The 17213-nt window shown below is 40.8% G+C and overlaps 1 protein-coding gene across 8 annotated transcripts in view; it reads left to right on the top strand.

The window, feature by feature from the left end:
• FGGY (FGGY carbohydrate kinase domain containing) overlaps positions 1 to 17213 on the top strand; it is a 525569-nt gene that overhangs the window by 38227 nt on the left and 470129 nt on the right. For 6 of the 8 annotated variants that reach the window (XR_011564145.1, XM_019957367.2, XM_019957369.2 and 3 more), the window contains exons 3-4: positions 1335 to 1446; positions 7312 to 7463. Coding sequence is in view for 6 of the 8 variants with exons in the window: in XM_019957367.2 (XP_019812926.2) it covers positions 1335 to 1446; positions 7312 to 7463 (264 nt within the window). In the remaining 2 variants the exon portion in view is untranslated. Of the gene's footprint in view, positions 1 to 1334; positions 1447 to 7311; positions 7464 to 17213 lie in introns of those variants that run through there. The other 2 variants (XM_070780298.1, XM_070780318.1) reach the window with 2 other exon arrangements.

The following is a 17213-nucleotide window of genomic DNA, read 5'->3' as shown; positions in this document are numbered from 1 at the left end:
TTCCCAGTTTTAGGGTATTTTGAATATTGCTGCTGTGAATATTCACATACAAGTCTTTATGTTGACATATGTTTTTATTTTTCCTGCTTGGATACCAAGGAGTGAAACTGCTGGATTGTGTGATAAATTTTATTGCACTTCATGAAATAGCTGCATTGTTTATCTTCTTGTTATTGAGTTATAAGTGTTCTTTATATATTTCACATATGTCTATTATCAGATGTATGAATTGCAAATATTTTCTTCTAGTATTTAGTTTATCTTTCACTATCTTGTTGTTTCTTTTAAAGAGCAAAATTTTAAAATTTTAATGAAGTCAAATTTATTATTTTTTTCTTTTATGAGTCTTGCTTTTTAATAAATCTTTGTCTAGCCCATGTCATAAAGGTTTTCTCTGCAAGTATTATAGTCTTAATTCTTAACATTTGGGGATATGATACATTTTAGAGTTAATGTTTATGTATGGTATAAGATAAAGTCTAAAAGTGTGGGGGTTTTTTGTATATGTTTTGTGGAAATGTTTTAGGTACAGTTTTATTTTTCAAGAAAGATTACTTCTCAGTTTCTTATGTGACTTTGGTTAAGTTTTATTCCACTCAAATAGTTGTTTTTGATGATTTTGTCCCGTTTTATGCTTTTATTTTGCTAAGCAGATTTGCCAACTTCTTCATACTACCAAACCCAGAATATGCTTCTCTACTTTTTTTAATGGTGTAGAAAATTCTATTTTATAGGTTTATTTAATAAAATAGTTTTTACTGATTTTTATATTCATAAACAGTTAACCTTGGTTTATATAATATTTTACTTACTTATGCTAATAATTCATTAAGATAGTTTCCTAGAAGTGGATTTCTGGGTCAAAAGTTATATATGTTTTTAATTTTAATAAATACTATACTATATTCTTCAGAATCTGTACTAAATTATCACATTGTTAGAATGTAAAGAAGGCCCACTTCTCCCTATCTTGCCACTATTAATACTATATATTTTTAATTCTTACATTTTTGCCAATAAACAAGATGAAGAGTGGAGTATTTTTATTTGCATTTATTTAATTTTAGTGGAGTTAGGAATTGTTTTATATACTCTTTGTATACTCTTTGTTTCTTTTATGAAGTGACTTCTCATGTCCTTTGCTTAATTTCCAATTAGATTGGTTGTCTTTTTTAAAATTAATGTATAGAATATTCTGATATTTTAGTGATATTGAGTTTTTATCTGTGTTTTGTTGTAAGTACTTTATTCATTTCCTTCTAGTCATAACTGTTGTACGTCTTTTAGAAGCCTGTTTTGTAATTCATGTTTTCGTTTATTTGTTTTTAAAACAGAAAGTTGTACAAGGGGTCAATTTACACCAAATTCGAGGGCTTGGGTTTGATGCCACATGTTCTCTGGTTGTTTTGGATAAGCAGTTTCGTCCTTTGCCAGTCAATCATGAAGGTAGGACCGTTTCTGTCTCTTTTTGTGGTAGTGGGAGACTGGCTGGGGCCCAGGGGGAGCGTGACCCCAGGTGTCTGTTATCGTCATGAGTGAGATTCACGAGTGGAGCATGGAGACCAGAGATCATGTCCCCAGAGGTTAAGAGCTTGGACAGCAGTTAGTAGGAGAGGGGTGACATTAGGGTTAGGTGGATTAGGAAGAGACTCTGCTCCCTAGGGCACAAGAGCAGCAGCAGAAAGTTTGATGTTAGCTCAGAGTGAGTAGCCTTGAAACAGGTAAGTGGTCTGGGCCTTTCCAAGGAAGCAGTCTGCAGTTGCTTGTGCATATGAATTTCACCACCACGTTCATTTGAGTGGATGAGTCAAGTTAATTTAAAGGAAATAGAATAAGATAGGTAGAACCATATATCACACAGAAGCTGGAAACAAATGTTCTGTTTTCAATAGTCAGACCAAAGATGTTCCCATTGAATGATGTTGTTCTAACAGACACTCATGAGTACTATAATGAGCTGTTTCAAATGTTTAAATGCCACCTGCACCTGCCATCAGAAAATTTTCATGGATGAGTATGTGCCCTTTTGGGATACTTTAGCCAATAGTGCTAGCACGGAAGTTGCAACCCCAAAAGTCAGGTAGGTAATGGAAGTGAGTAAAGTGGGCCAAATTTGAGAAAAATAACAGCACATGTGCAGAGATAAATTTCAACTGATATTTATCCTTTCAACGGGTGGCATACATTTGGGAGTGGTGGAGACTATGGTGCATTGGAAATTGCATGCTGCATCTCAAGGAGTGTGGCTCTCTGCATTTTCAGTTGGCTGTTACCAGCATAGGCACCACAGCATGCTTTGGGCTGTGTTAAGAAATCCTTAGTAGTGGACACTGCTGTAGTAGCCCCTTTCTTAAATGGTGGCTGTAGACACTGGGGCACTCTGAGACACTCTGAAATTGGAGTCAGACAGTTTCAGATCTTAACCCTGCTACTGCTGAGCTGTGATACCTTGAGTGTATCACTTAACCTCTGCATGACTTGGTTTCATCTCTGAAAGACTTGGAATAATGAAACAGCACTTTGCTGTGAGAATTAAGTGAGAGACTGATACCTGATTGTTTAGAAAACTTTCTTCCATCCGATTATGAATTCTTTAACTTAGGAGAATGTGTTCCACTCATTCCTATGGACCTGATGCATGGAACAGTGATATCTATAAATGACATGCCCTGAAGAAGTATGCAAATGGACGAATGATTAGCACAAGTAGTAATGGTGACCATCTTTTACACACACACATTTTTTCTAATTATGTCACATTTACTAGCACAGCTTGTGTGCCAATCCCTGTCTTATTAAGTGTTAAGGCTTCAAAGATGAATACAAGTGGCCAACCACTGGCTCGGTTGGCATGGTTCTGGCCCAGGAGTGGTCCCGGTCTGGACCACTTCAGAGAGCAGAGACCCAAAGAATGGGACCGAACCTGCGCACTCAGCTCAGCAGCAGCAAGCCCTCTCCAGCCACGGAGCAGGCCGCGTGGGGAGGCTGCCAGGGCTGCTTTTAGGATGGCTTTAAGGAGCGGTCAGGTGATGTTCTGTCAGGGATGTTGTATGAGGAATTCTCATTTTGTATGGGGCTTTAGATGCTAAGAGCCCTAAGTTCCAAGGACTCTATGCCTCTAATCTGTTAAAATACAGGGTTTTAAATCTGGTTGCATGTTAGAATCAACTAGCGATCTTTTTAAGAATATCAGTTCATGAGCCTTACCCAGGGTTGTTTTTATTCAGTTGGCTTGGGTGAACTTAGGCTATCCGTGTTTTTATAGTCTTCTCAATAATTCTAGTATTTGGAGAATCACTGGGTACAGATGAATGAACAGCTAAAATATTAGGAACAAGAACATTTGAAATGGAGGAAGAAGAGTTCTTTGTTCAATCTGCTTATACAAGCACCCTCAGATACCATCTTTTCTTCTCAGTGTAGGTAGAATTGCTTCCTATTAACAATTAAAAGGGTATGTAGGAAGCTACCCTAATTATGTGTTGAAAATATTGGGTAATTAGGTTGCAACCTATTAAAGAAAAGAGTAGCCAGGTTGCAGCCATAATTATAAGTGTTGAAAAAAATTGTATTCCACCTAAAAGGTTAAAATGTACCCATTCATCAAATGCACCCAGCTGCAGGTTCCTCTTACCAGTTTCTTGCCTTTCAGCAGGTTCTATTAAGGTTAGATTTTATATGCAGTGGATTAGCCTGTGTTGGAAAGTGAAATTCAGATTTTAAGGATGAATTAAAGGGTCTTTAATGACTTCTCCTTACCTGGCAATGACCCATTCTTGATTGGTCAATTGGAGTAATTGTGGAGTGGGATCAAAAAATTAGCTATCACTGTTAAAACCAAGGGTTTCTGAGGTGGTGCGAGTGGTAAAGAATCCACCTGCCAATGCAGGAGACACAAGAAATGCAGGTTCAGTCCTGGGTTGGGAAAATCCCCTGACATAGGAAATGGCGACCCAATCCAGTTTTCTTGCCTGGAAAATTCCACGGACAGAGGAGCCTGGCGAGCTACAGTCCTTGGGGCCACCAAGCGTCGGACATGACTGAGCACACACAGACATTAAAACAAAACCCCCAAGACTGGCAAAATTTACCATCTTTAGGTGGTAACCAAAAAAAAGAGAAAAATTCTCAAGTAAGCTAAGTACAATAGTTTAAGGACACTGACCTGTGTGACAAAGTCGTCACATTGTTTGGTTTCTCTTCCTTTGAAGGTCAGATTAGCTCTGGGTTGGGCCATGGTGACATTGCTCTGTGCTTCCTACCTCTACAGCCTGCCTGGCTCAGACCATAACTCTGGGTCAGTCATTCCAGCCACAGGAGCTCTTGGGAGGGAGAGCAATTGAGGCTGATAATTTAGGGTCAGGGAGGAAGTTACTACCTAGGCCAACTCTGCAACAGAAACCTCATGTTTAGATGGTTTTCTGATCTAGTCATTTCCTTCAAGTATCCCTGGAACACCTCCTGTGAGGCATTCACAGTATTAATTGAATGAGTACAGGGATGAATAATCTGCCCAAGGGTAAACTGACTATGTAACCCTAATTCTTCTCTATTAGATTGCTTCCAATTGTATTAAATATGATGCTGTCTTGGGTCTGTGCTCTGTTGGTCTCACATGCTGTTTCTGTTGTGTGATCCCTCTTCCCTCACTCTTTCTTCACCTGCCTACCCAGCGACCAGTCACTTTCAGAATTAACCAAAAGCTTTCCCGCCTAGCGGAAGCCCCCTGTGCAGCCTCAGGTTTCGCTAACCGGGGGCTTCTCTGTGCCCCTCCTCTTATGTGTACCATGTCCAGGTCTTCTGTCCTGGCAGTCATTACTACATACAGTTTTGTCCACTTACCCACCTGCTCCACAAGGGCAGGGTCTATGGCACATTCTTCTTGGTATCTTAGCACCCAGCACTGTGTCTGGCATGTAGCAAATGGTTAATAAAAGATGAAGTGAACTTTCAGTGGAGTCATTTGTTTGTATTTTTCTACAAGCACTGGAAGGATCACCTTCCATGTTGTTGTCTATAATGAACATTATTAGTTAATAATCATAATAAATAGAGTAAAGTAGTTGATTCTGCACAGTCTTCATTATGTCATTCTGAGAGCCTCTTCATGTAGAGCAGTGGTAGCTGATCAGTTGGTCTTTACAGTTAATAGTTTAGCAACAGGTGTTTTTGTCTTGAAGCAGCTGCAAATACATTCTACACAATATTGAAGATACTGTCCACGGTATCAGAATACTGATACTGTCCTTTCTAACACCCACACACGTGTGTGTGTGTGTGTATGCATGATGTGTGTTCACACACCCACCTTGTGATTCTGTGATGGTTCTTGAATAGGACCTGGACATTAGTATTTTTTAAAGCTATCCCGGGAGATTATAATGTGCAACTAGGGTTGAGAACCAGAGCTGTAAGTGGTTTTGTTATATAGTAGAATCCACTCAGCCCTTTATATAAAATCTTAGATGTGCTTATGGAAGGTTTCATGTACTTTCTTTTATTTTCAATGTGTTAATGTTGTTTGAGGAGCTTTTTGGGACCTGAAATCTCTCTGGTCAGGCAAATCAGTGATTGAGGCCCTGGCTTATTTCAAAGATGACCTAATTTAGTATTTTCTCAGGTTGACTTTTTTTGTTATGTTTTAAAAATTCTTTTTCAAATATATGGAAGAGTAAGGAAAATAAGATAACAGCCTCCTATGTATGTATGAAGATAAACAGATGAAGTTTTATCACATTTGCCACAATTCTTTTTTTTTTTTTTTAAGAAAAAACCACTTTAGTCCATGCCCTCCTCCTCTCCTCTGTCAGCAGGTGATGGTTCTGCTGTAATTGGTGTTCACAAACACTTTTCTTCTGTGCTTTTATCACATGTGTGTATACGCACAACAACAAACAATATATATTGTGTTTAAAAATACCCCAACTGGTGTAGCTCAAGTTTAAACTTGTTTTACTAATTTATTTATCCATTCTCTGCACAGATCTACTTTCAAAACACATTTGTGCTTTTCCCAGCTATGAGAGATCAGGCAGGTCTTCAAGCCTGAAGGCAGTTTGTCATTGAAAATGACCTAGATCTCAGAGTTGTTTTTAAGATTAAATAAGATAATGTATATAAAATGTTTAGCACAGGGCTGCACACACACACACACACACACACACACACACACACACAGAGCTTTATAAACATTTGTTATTAACAAAAATTATATAATAGCTGCAGTTATTTTGCCAATAAATAAAATAACGCGTGAACTCAGTTCCTCTGGAGTCCTTTTTCTCTCTCCTGTTTATAATCTGCCAGGCATATTCATTGCTGTTCTCTGCATTTTGCCATTGGAGGAAGCAGAGGGCTGTGAAGAGTAGTGACTTGCCCGTCACTGCAGTATGAATTAACAAGGCTGGGGGAGGGCCAGCGGAGCAACTAGTTTCTCTATGGGCTGCAGGGTGTCAGAAGCAGGAGGCTAGGGGCACTGGCCATGCTCCTTTTCCAGCTGGTTTCACATTCTGCTTCCTATGAAACATTCCTCTCGAGGGTCTGCTATGCGACAAGTATGTGCCATATCTTTATGCACATTATCTTTTGTTCAATGAGTGAAAAAAATCTCAGTTAATCCATCTAGGCCTGGTTATCCCCATTTTATAGAGAAGAACACTCAGGCTGAGAAAAATTCCCCAACTTTTTCAGTATCTCTGTACTGAAAGAGCATTCCTCGTTAGGTCTGCTTGGTTCCCCAAATGGAAAAAAAATATTCCAGTGTTTTCCACTCCACAAAACCAACCAAGTGAGGAAAAAGCACTTAAATTAACTAATTTTAATTAAAGTGACTAGAGGCAGTGAGACTATAAGCAGATAATAGCCATTATGTAGATGCATATGATAATTATACCTGAAATTATATGTCCTGATTTCCAGGAGGCATACCTTAAAAAACTGAAGTATCATTTAGGCTTATTTCATTGGTTCTTTGCTTGAGTATATGTCCAGAAAAGTTTTTCTTAGATATAAGGGATAGGAGAGGGGAAAAGTTGAGAGAATGAATGGCAATACTGTATAATTAATCAGTGAATCTTGACTAGGATTTTGTGTAGACATTTAACCTTGAAACTATATTCAAAGAGTACATCTCTTGAAGGGAGATCCGAGGTTCGGGTGGGATGTACTAGTCGGTGCTGGTGGTGTTCCCTGTTGATGTGTGAAACTATAGAAGCGATTGTGAAGATTTCTGCCCTTGGGAATCCACAAACACCCCCTTGAATTAGAATGACAAGGATGTACCTGTGTCCTCACTTTCCTTGTTTTTGCTAGGGGATTCCCGTCGAAACATCATCATGTGGCTGGATCACCGGGCGGTCAGTCAGGTCCACCGGATCAACGAGACCAAGCACAGCGTCCTGCAGTACGTTGGGGGTGTAATGTCTGTGGAGATGCAGGCCCCGAAGCTTCTGTGGCTAAAAGAGGTGAGTGCACAGGCTTGGGGAGAGATTGCTCATAATAGCAGAGGATTCCTTCCAGGGAATCTGTCTGTACCAGGCACCCTGCTCGAGTCTGCTGTGTTGGATTTTTCCAGCAACTCCCAGAAGGTTGATCCCATTTTATTGATTCAGTAGCAGTTAAGTCATTCTGCATAACTCATGCAAGGCACTGTGATAAGTTTTTGACAGAGATTATCTCTTTGAATCCTAACAGCAACCCTATAAAGTAGGTTTTTTTTCTTTTTTTGTGTGTGTTTTGTAAAAACTAAAGCTAATAGAGATTCATCAGCTCACCCTAAGCAACTTAATCTTAGCAGCAACCCTCTAGTTTTCTTTTTCTTTTTTATGTGTTTTGTAAAAGCTAAAACTAATAGAGATTTGTCAGCTCACTCTAAGTGACTCAGAAGCATGCAACAGAGCCAGAATCTGAACCTAAAACTGACTCTGAAATTGATTTTTCATAACACCCACTACTCTACTGCAGTTCACAGAGGTTAATTACCATTCCAGTTAGAAAGTGGCAGAGCTGGGATTCAAGTCCTGATTTTCTAACGGGAACATTCTCTGCATACTTTTAGCCCCCAATGATTAATGTTTGACCTTGGTGGCATTTTATGGAATGCCTTTCTCATCTCACCTGAACCTGAGTTTCCATGTCCTTGTGTGATAAGGTGATCTCTGGACAAAGCACTTGCAGGTGGTTCCCATTTCCAGATGTTAGGATCATTTATGAAGTGCGGAGAATGGTGATGTCAACTTAATGGTTCCTGGTAGATATGGATGCATGAGAAAGTTCAGGTCCTCTGGGAACTGGAAGGACTTGAAAACCCCTAGTGCTCTGGTGAGAAGAGAATTCATCTAAGGATAAGGCCTGACATGATTCATTTACTGGCTCTGGTGGGTTGATTCTTCAATTACTCAAACGTGGGGTTGGGGGAGTCTCAGGGTACTGAGAAGGTGTCCTTGGATTGCCACCATGGGACAGAGAGAGATGAGCAAAAAGGATATTGATAATTAAGGCAGGCTTGGGTTGTTACTTGTTTAGTATATTGAGCTATTTTGTAAGTTTGAATTTGCAGAAAGATGTATGTATTTGCTAGGAGTTTGAAAATACAGTGTTTTAGGAGTTGGGGTTTCAGGATCCTAATTCTGACTCTACTAGCATCACACTGTATTTGTCATCCCAGGCTTCACTTTTTCCATCTAGAAAGTGAGTGAGTTGAATTGGTTCACTTTGAAAACTGGATACCAAAATATCCTGAAATACAAATCAGATTACTAAACTGCCCTGCACCTGCCCCCACACTCTATTCTGTGTTTGATAGGTTTTAATTGATTTCATTCTAGCAACCTCTGACTGCTTGATGGCATGAGAAACTGAGGCTGAGAGAGAGGGTTATATGACTTTCCCAAATAGATGATAGAGCCAGAATGTAAACTGGTGTCTCCTGGTCTCTAAATCCCAGCTCATTCCATTTGTCATGCAGTGCTGAAACCCTCTTTAAAGTTGCTTGTCCAGGAAGTACCAGTAACAGGGGTGGTGGTGGTCTTTAAGCCAGCCTAAACATGGTTGCTGCTTCTGCTGCTGCTAAGTCGCTTCAGTCGTGTCCAACTCTGTGTGACCCCATAGATGGCAGCCCGCCAGGCTCCCCCATCCCTGGGATTCTCCAGGCGAGAACACTGGAGTGGGTTGCCGTTTCCTTCTCCAATTCAGGAAAGTGAAAAGTGAAAGTGAAGTTGCTCAGTCGTGTCCGACTCTTCGCCACCCCATGGACTGCAGCCTACCAGGCTCCTCCGTCCATGGGATTTTCCAGGCAAGAGTACTGGAGTGGGTTGCCATTGCTTTCTCCGCCTAAACATGGTACAAAAGAACAAATGGGTTGGCCATGTCACCCTTGTTGGCCATAGGTGAGGAAGAGCCATTCTAAATTAGGTGAGAAGAATGGGACAGGTGGTCATTGGTGCAGTACCAGCACCTTCCTGAGCACCTGGTTTGTAGCCAGCTTAGTGCTTTGTATCCCAGGAGATCTTAATATACATCCAGTTATAAGCTTGTCCGGATATTTACCTATGTGCTTGAGATCAAAGTAAGCTAAATAAAACCCACAGAAAATAATTAACATCTAGATTGCCTGGCTGTGTTTATGACCTAAGACTGACCATCCATCTGTCCATTCATTTAGTCGATTCCATTTCAGAATTTTCTGAGTAAGGCTCTAAACCGTGCCTCACTGTGTATTCAACTACCTGAACATTGAGCTTCAAACCTGTGTTTCAGATTTTTTTTTAATTGATTTTTATTTTTTGGTAAGCATACCCAGGAATCCTTGCTGAGAATTCCTTTGGTTTTACTGTGTTTGCAAATTCAAAATCAAAACAACTTCTAAAGAAATCAGTTTTCACATCTTCTCCTTAAAGTGTGCCAGTGGCTTTATAGCTTCTCAGACTTTAATGTGTAAATGAATCACCTGGAGATCTTACTGAACTGTGGATTCTGACTTAGTAACCCTGAGATGGGACCTGAAAATTTGGGTTTCTAACAAGCTCCCAGGTGGTGCTGATGTTCCTGCCTGCAGATTCACAAAACCACTTTTGGTTCTAAAGGCTTTTCTACCCTTATATCCTGAAAAGTATCTGTGTATGGAGAAGTGGGAAGCAGTTCCTTCTTTTTAGTGGGCCTATGGGGAACTGAGACATAGGAAAGTACTGCTTCCCAGATGGCACTAGTGGTAAAGAACCCACCTGCCAATGCAAGAGATGTAAGAGACACAGGTTTGATCCCTGGGTCTGGAAGATCCCCTGGAGGAGGGCATGGTAACCCACTCCACTATTCTTGCCTGGAGAAATCCCATGGACAGAGGAGCCTGGCGGGCTCTAGTCCATAGGATCGCGAAGAGTTGTACACAACTGAAGCGACTTAGCATACATGCATACACATAGCTTCACTAACTGTCCAACAGCACATTCAACATCAGAACATGAGACTATGTAAGTTCACAGGGCTGCTAGGTGGTTATTCTTCATTCATTCCTTAGTTTGTCAAATCTTACTTGTGGTCCTGCCGTCAGCTGGCAGTATGGTAGGCACTGGGGGCATGGGTACAAGGAGGACTCAGCCTTACCCTCGAGGGGCACAGTGTCCAGTGGGAACAGTGGTGGGGAAGCATAAGGAAGATAGAAGCATGGACCCAGAGCCAGCAGAACATGCACTGAGCACTGTGATTCAGGAATATGAAAAGTGCTTTTGGGGAAAATAATTTGCTTCCTGGACAAGGTACTTGAGATGAGCCTCAAGATATGACTGGAGGTTTTGCCTAGTAGAGAATAAAGGAAGGATATTCTAGAGAGACTGTTTTTTTGTTATTGTAAGGTACATAGGCCCCAGGACAGGAGCCTGGGATGCTTCCCTGAGAGTAGTAGGAAATGAGACCAGGTAAGTAGCCTGGGCTTGATTTGTTAAGAGCCTGTTTGGTGAGAGAAATTAAGGATGGTTGTTAGCCAAGAGAGGAAATATCCTAGATACCTTGGGCAGGGTGAAAAGATTGGACTAGGAGTAAGAAAATGTGTGTGTGGTGGGGAGTAAGAGCCAGTTATCTTTTTTTTTTTTTAATTTATTTATTTGTTGCCCATACCACATAGCTTGTGGGAGCTTAGAAATCGAACCCAGGCCCCAGCAGTGAACGTGCCAAGTCCTAACCACTGGACCACCAGGGAATTCCCCAAGAATCAGTTTTCTTATTTTTCTGATTATAGCACTTTATTGGCCTTGCTTTGCTCTTAGGATAAGCTCCAAAATTTGTAATCTGGCTCAGAAGATGGTGTAGGATATCATTTTCACCTCCCCCCTGCTGCTTACTGTGTGTCCCTCACTTTGCTGTCTCCGGTCCATCCATAGTGATCCATCCACTCAGAGTGCCTCAGTCACTCCAGGTCTTTGCCATCTCAGAGTCTTTGACTAGGGGTTGGCCAACTATGGCCATGGGCCGAATCTGGCCTGCTGCCTGCTTTTGGGTGTCCTGGGAGCTGAGAATGGCTTTTACCTTTTCAAATGTTGAATAAGAATTTAAAGAAGAGTCATGTTTTGTGACTGGTGAAAATGAGATGAAATTAAGACTTTGGTGGCCGTGAAGTTTTACTGGCAGCCAGCCACATTATTTGTTTATGGACTGTCTGAGGTACTTTTGTACTTCAGCAGTAGATCTGCATATTTGAGATGGAGATTGCATTTCCTGCAAAGCTGAAAATGTTTACTCTCTTAAATCATTATAGAAAATGTTTGCTGATCTCTGGTCTTAAATGACGCTGGGCCTTCTGATTGAATATTCTTCCCTCTACTCACTATTGATTCTAACTCATCATGTAAATCTCAGTTTTACTGTCACATATTTAAAGAAGCCTTTTCTGACTTTCAAGTAAATCAGAGGTCTTTTGTCATTTTACTCTTTTTTAAAACATTAATTGATTTATTTTTGGCTGAGCTGGGTCTTGGTTGCTTCGTGTAGGCTTTCTCTAGTTGCAATATTCGGGTTTCTCATTGCCTCTTCTATTGTTGTGGAGCATGGGCTCTAGAGCACGTGGGCTTCAGTAGCTGTGGTACTTGGGCTTAGCTGCCTCGAGGCATGTGGGATCTTCCCAGACTGAGGTTCAAACCCATGTCTCCTACATTGGCAGGTGGATTCTTAACCACTGGACCACCAGGGAAGCCCTGTCATTTTACTCTTAAATTTTATTTCATTATATCTTTCATAAATTGTAATGGCATGTCCATTTGTGTAACGACTTGTATAAAGCTCACCCCTTCCAACCATTGTAATCCACAGGAAGATGGAGGTGATGTCCATTTTGTTCCTTGCTGTGTTCCTATATTAATCAAATGCCTGGCACATAATGGGTACTCAATAAATATTTTTTGAATGACTTGAGTGGGACAATAAGGAGCTCTTACAGTTCTCCAGGTGAGAAGTGATGAGACCTGAATTAGGCACAGTGGGATGGAGAGGAGACAGGTTCCCAAAACTGTTAGGGATTAATGTCAGCAGGACATTGAGGCTGATTGGCCACGAGGGGTGAGCTAGGTGGAGGAGTCAGAGCTGACCACTCATTTCAGTATTGCTGTCATTCATGCGCTCCTTGTGCTTAGCCTGGAATCGAATGTCAGAGGCAGTTGGATAGAATTTGGAGTTCAGACTTCCCAGAAGACAGAGTGATGTACTAGGACCACCATGGCTCATGGGCAAAGCCACTTGAGTCCTAGTTCTGCAATATGGAATTTTAATCGTGTCTTTTTCATTTAAGGTTTATGTGTTTTAGGTTGACGTATGTCTCCTTAATAAGAATTGTCAGATAAAAGGAAAAATGCCATTTGAATTTTTCATAACCCCCAGCAGTCTGGCTTCTCCATTTGGTCTCAATGATTCTGACTCTCATCTTAATGAAGGCCAAATGTAAATTAAGTTCTCTCAGGCTGAAACAGCTGGAGTCTCCTATCTTTATAAACATGAAACATCGTAGGGTAACGAGGTGCAGGCTGAGGAAGGTCAAGTAAGTTAACGGGCTGATGCCGATCCTGACAGCTCAGTGTTAATGGAAGATAATTAACTGGCTTGTAGAGGATGCATGGAGATATTCCAACCCCTCTTTTAACTCATTTCCTTTTTTTGCCATTGTCAGCAGAGCAGAAAGCTAATCATTTTATAGTTTGCAGTTTTCATTGTTCATTCCAAAGTCTGGAAGCAACTGGCTAGAATGTCAGAGAATTTTGTTGATGCGTTTAGAACACGTATCTGTCCCTTTCATTTCCCTAGTCCATACACTTCTGCTTCTGTTCTCTTGGTAACATATTGGGAAAATGAGTAAGTGATATTCTGATTGGTTCTAATGTGCTTTTTCCTGTATATGTAGGGTCTTGGGAGCAACCAGGGAGTTTGGATGCCCAGAGAGGTGGTTTGATAACTTCCTGCTAGCTGTGCAAGGTATCAGTTGAATGCTTTGCAGTAGGAACTATTAAAAAGAAAACTGTTAGACTTCAGGAAAGCCCGATCATTGTCTCCTCTGTACAGTGAGAGGCTTGCACAGTAAGTGCCTTGACCAGCCTTATTCTTCTATTCCTCTTGATTATATAGTAAGATCTATTTTCTTTTCTTCAGGTTTCTTGTCTTGAAACTTTATGAAAGATAAACAGTGTCAGTTTCTGTCTTAAAAATGGAGCATTTCTTTTTTGATGGCAATATAGTGGAAACTAGTCTTTCTCTATTAGTTACTCTGGCTTTAAATGCATGCATAGGTCTTGATATTATTTACCTACATTCGTCAGGTCTTTGCCGTAGAGCTAATACAAGACAGGAACTTTGGGAGGTAGAACACAGTTGTGTAACAACAACAAGTACTGGATTTGAAGGCAAATGACACTTGCATTGAAATCTTTCTCCGCCATTTACCAGTTTTGCATGACCTTTGACTAAATCAATGTCTGTGATTTTCAGCATGCGTAGCTGTCAAATGACTAATGACAATAATGTCAGTCTTGTGGAATTAATTGTAATTTAGTCAGATATTTGTAAAATATACAGTAGATATTCAAATGGTAGTTTAATTCTCACTTCCACTGTGTTTTAAAACGTTTGTCTCTACTGATGGATATGTCAGTAACGTTCTATAGCCAATTGAGAGAATGTTAAACACTAGAATATCTTATTTCATGTCACTGAGTGTAATGAGTTGCATGTTTTTCCTGTTTGAATAATAGCTAAAGAGAGCATCTAAAAATGACCACAAAATTGTCAGGCAAATCAACAGTCATAGAAAATAGTAGAAGAGTGTAAAACATGTTTTCAGAGTCATTCATTTATCTGAATCCTCCGTATCCTATGTATGATACCTGTACCAGGAGGCAGCCAGCTTTGAACTGAAAAGCAGAGTGACTTACTGAATATCTTGTACGTTTCCCCTAAAATTCACCAATGCTTACAGCCCCTGAGTTATTTTATTCCACAGTGATTATTTAATTTTTATACTATCTTGTGGTTAGATTTATCATTTTTTATAAATGAGGAAGATGCATGCGTTCTCAGTCGTTTCAGTTGTGTCTGACTCTGTGACTTTATGGACTGTAGCCTGCCAGGCTCCTCTGACCATGGCATTCTCCAGACAGGAATACTGGAGTGGGTTGCCATGCCCTCTTCTAGGGGAATTTCTCCACCCAGGGATCAAACTCACATCTCTTGAGTCTCCTTGCACTACAGGCAGATTCTTTACTGCTGAGCCACTGGGGAAGCCCATAAATGAGGAAACTAAGGCCCCCCAAAAAGGTTAAATGTCTTACTTCTAGCCTCATATCATGTAAGTATATGTACATCAAAAACCATACAAACAGCTCCACCCTGTCTCTTTTCTGTCCTATGGGGGCCTGCCTTCACAAAAAAAGTGATCTCTGCCTTCACAAAATTATAGCCATTTTGAACTAAGCAATAAGAACAGAATAAGGAAATAGATGTGGTTTTGGAGAAGCCTCTTGAGAGTTCCTTGGACTACAAGGAGATCAAACCAGTCAATCCTAAAGGAAATCAGCCCTTAATATTCTTTGGAAGGACTGATGCTAAAGCTCCAATACTTTGGCCACCTGATGTGAAGAGCTGACTCATTTGAAAAGACTCTGCTGCTGGGAAAGATTGAAGGCAGGAGAAGGGGATGACAGAACGAGATGGTTGGATGGCATCACCGACTCAATGGGCATGAGTTTGAGCAAGCTCCAGGAAATGGTGAAGGACAGGGAAGTCTGGTGTGTTGCAGTCCAAGGAGTCGCAAAGATTTGTACACAACTGAACAACAGCAACAGCCAAGGAAATAGATGAAATCAGTAGCTAAAATGTACATAGTTCTTATTATATATCTAGCACTTGTCTAAGCATTTCATCCCAGTTAAACTTATCTGATCTTCACAACCACCCTAGAAAGTAAGTCTCATCTTTTATAGATGACAAAACAGCCTCAGAAATGTTAAACAACTTGCCTGAGGTTATTCAGCTAATAAAAGGCGAGGTTGGGGTTTGAACCTTGGCATTTCAGACCCACAGAATGGGCTTATCACCATTTCAGTCTACTGCTTCTTCAAATGTTTGCCTTCCAGGGTTTGCATAAACTAGTTCAGGGAAAAAACTTGGATGTGACAACTTCAGGAGCATCTGAGGCTGGGAACAATGGGTGCTGGGATCATTTTTTTTCATTTACAAAATATTGGTTGAGTGTTTCCTCTGTGATGAGTATTGGGGATGCCAAGGTGAGCAAGATAGATGAGCGCCCTGCGTAGGCTTCTGGGAACTTAGATTTTGGTGTAGAGAGACAGAAAATAGAACAAATATATATGCAAAGTGATTTTGTTTCCTGGAAAATGCTATGAGGGAGAAACTCAGGTGAACAGATTTGGTATGGCTGGTGTGTTCTCTTGGGAGGTTTCGGTTGACAAGAATGATGAGATTTTCAGGAAGCAGGAGCAGCAGACTCAGTGGAGAGAAGACTCGCAGGGGAGAGAAGCACCTATGAGATCCACCTAGGTCAGCAGGGCCAGGGGCAGGGTATGAGCGAGGCAGACAGGGGCAGAAGGGGGGTTAGAGAAGTGACCAAGGGCCAGACCCTACACAGCCTTGAGGTCATTGGCAGGAATTTGGATTTATTCTAAGAGCAGTGGGAAATGGTTGATGGATTTTAAACATGGGTGTGACATGATCTATGTTACGACTTTGGAAAAAAAAATACTTCTGGCACATGTACTGGGTAGATAATAAATATTTGTATAGCAACAACAGAGTTTACACTGCAATGTTAAAGGGAAAAATTATGAGGCTCTACAGTCTTACAAATGCATTTGTTTTAAGAAATTTATAGTATAGGAAAAAATGGCTGCATATATCATTACAAAGCACAATAATGAGATACTATCCATGGTTGGAATAGTTTGCTACTGTTACAGCACAGTGCTCAGGCTTTTATTACTTCTTAGTCTTTTCCATTAAAAAATAATCTTATAGTTCCAGGTATCCTTTCTGGTCTACAGCACTTCATTATTTAGCATGGGATTTTTTTTCGCCCCCGCTGGGATTATTTCCTTAAACCATCTGCACTATATGAAGGGATTTACATACATTATTTCATCTAACCCACTCTGTGACAGGTATTATTATTCCATTATACAGATGAGGAAAACAAGACCCGGGGGCTTGAGTAGTTTTTTTAAAGCTACACAAGTAGGTGGTAGAGCCAGGATTCTCACTAGTCCAGCCTCCAGCCCTGGGCGCTATCCATTGGCCTGCACTGCTCTGTGACTCATTTCTGCCCACGTGCAGGGTTATAGGCTAGCAGCCCACAAACTGAATCTGGTCCCCAGATGGGTTTTGTTGGACCCACCCTGTACTTGAAAAAAAAAAATTCCTTTTTGAATTAGTGTCCAACATAAAAAAAAAAAAAAAAAAGAAATTTCACATAAAAATCCAGATTTCTCTGTTCCTCTCGAAAAAATAATAAAAGGACTTGGCAGTCCTGGGTTCACATTCCCATGTGGGAGGAACTGGCCAGAGCTGCGCTGGGGCTGTCCCTCAAAAAGGGGTGAGTGTCCTGCATTTTACAGGTTCCGCACCCAGCCTGCTTCACCCTTTCCTCTTCCAGCAACTAACCCTCTGGGCGCTTGGAGCTGAGACCCAGGCCGCAAGAATTTGTTCAAGGACTCCATCATTACTTTTCCTAT

Source organism: Bos indicus, chromosome 3, assembly GCF_029378745.1.
Source record: "Bos indicus isolate NIAB-ARS_2022 breed Sahiwal x Tharparkar chromosome 3, NIAB-ARS_B.indTharparkar_mat_pri_1.0, whole genome shotgun sequence".
Lineage (NCBI taxonomy): Eukaryota > Metazoa > Chordata > Mammalia > Artiodactyla > Bovidae > Bos > Bos indicus.
This window is presented reverse-complemented; position numbering and strand designations above follow the sequence as displayed.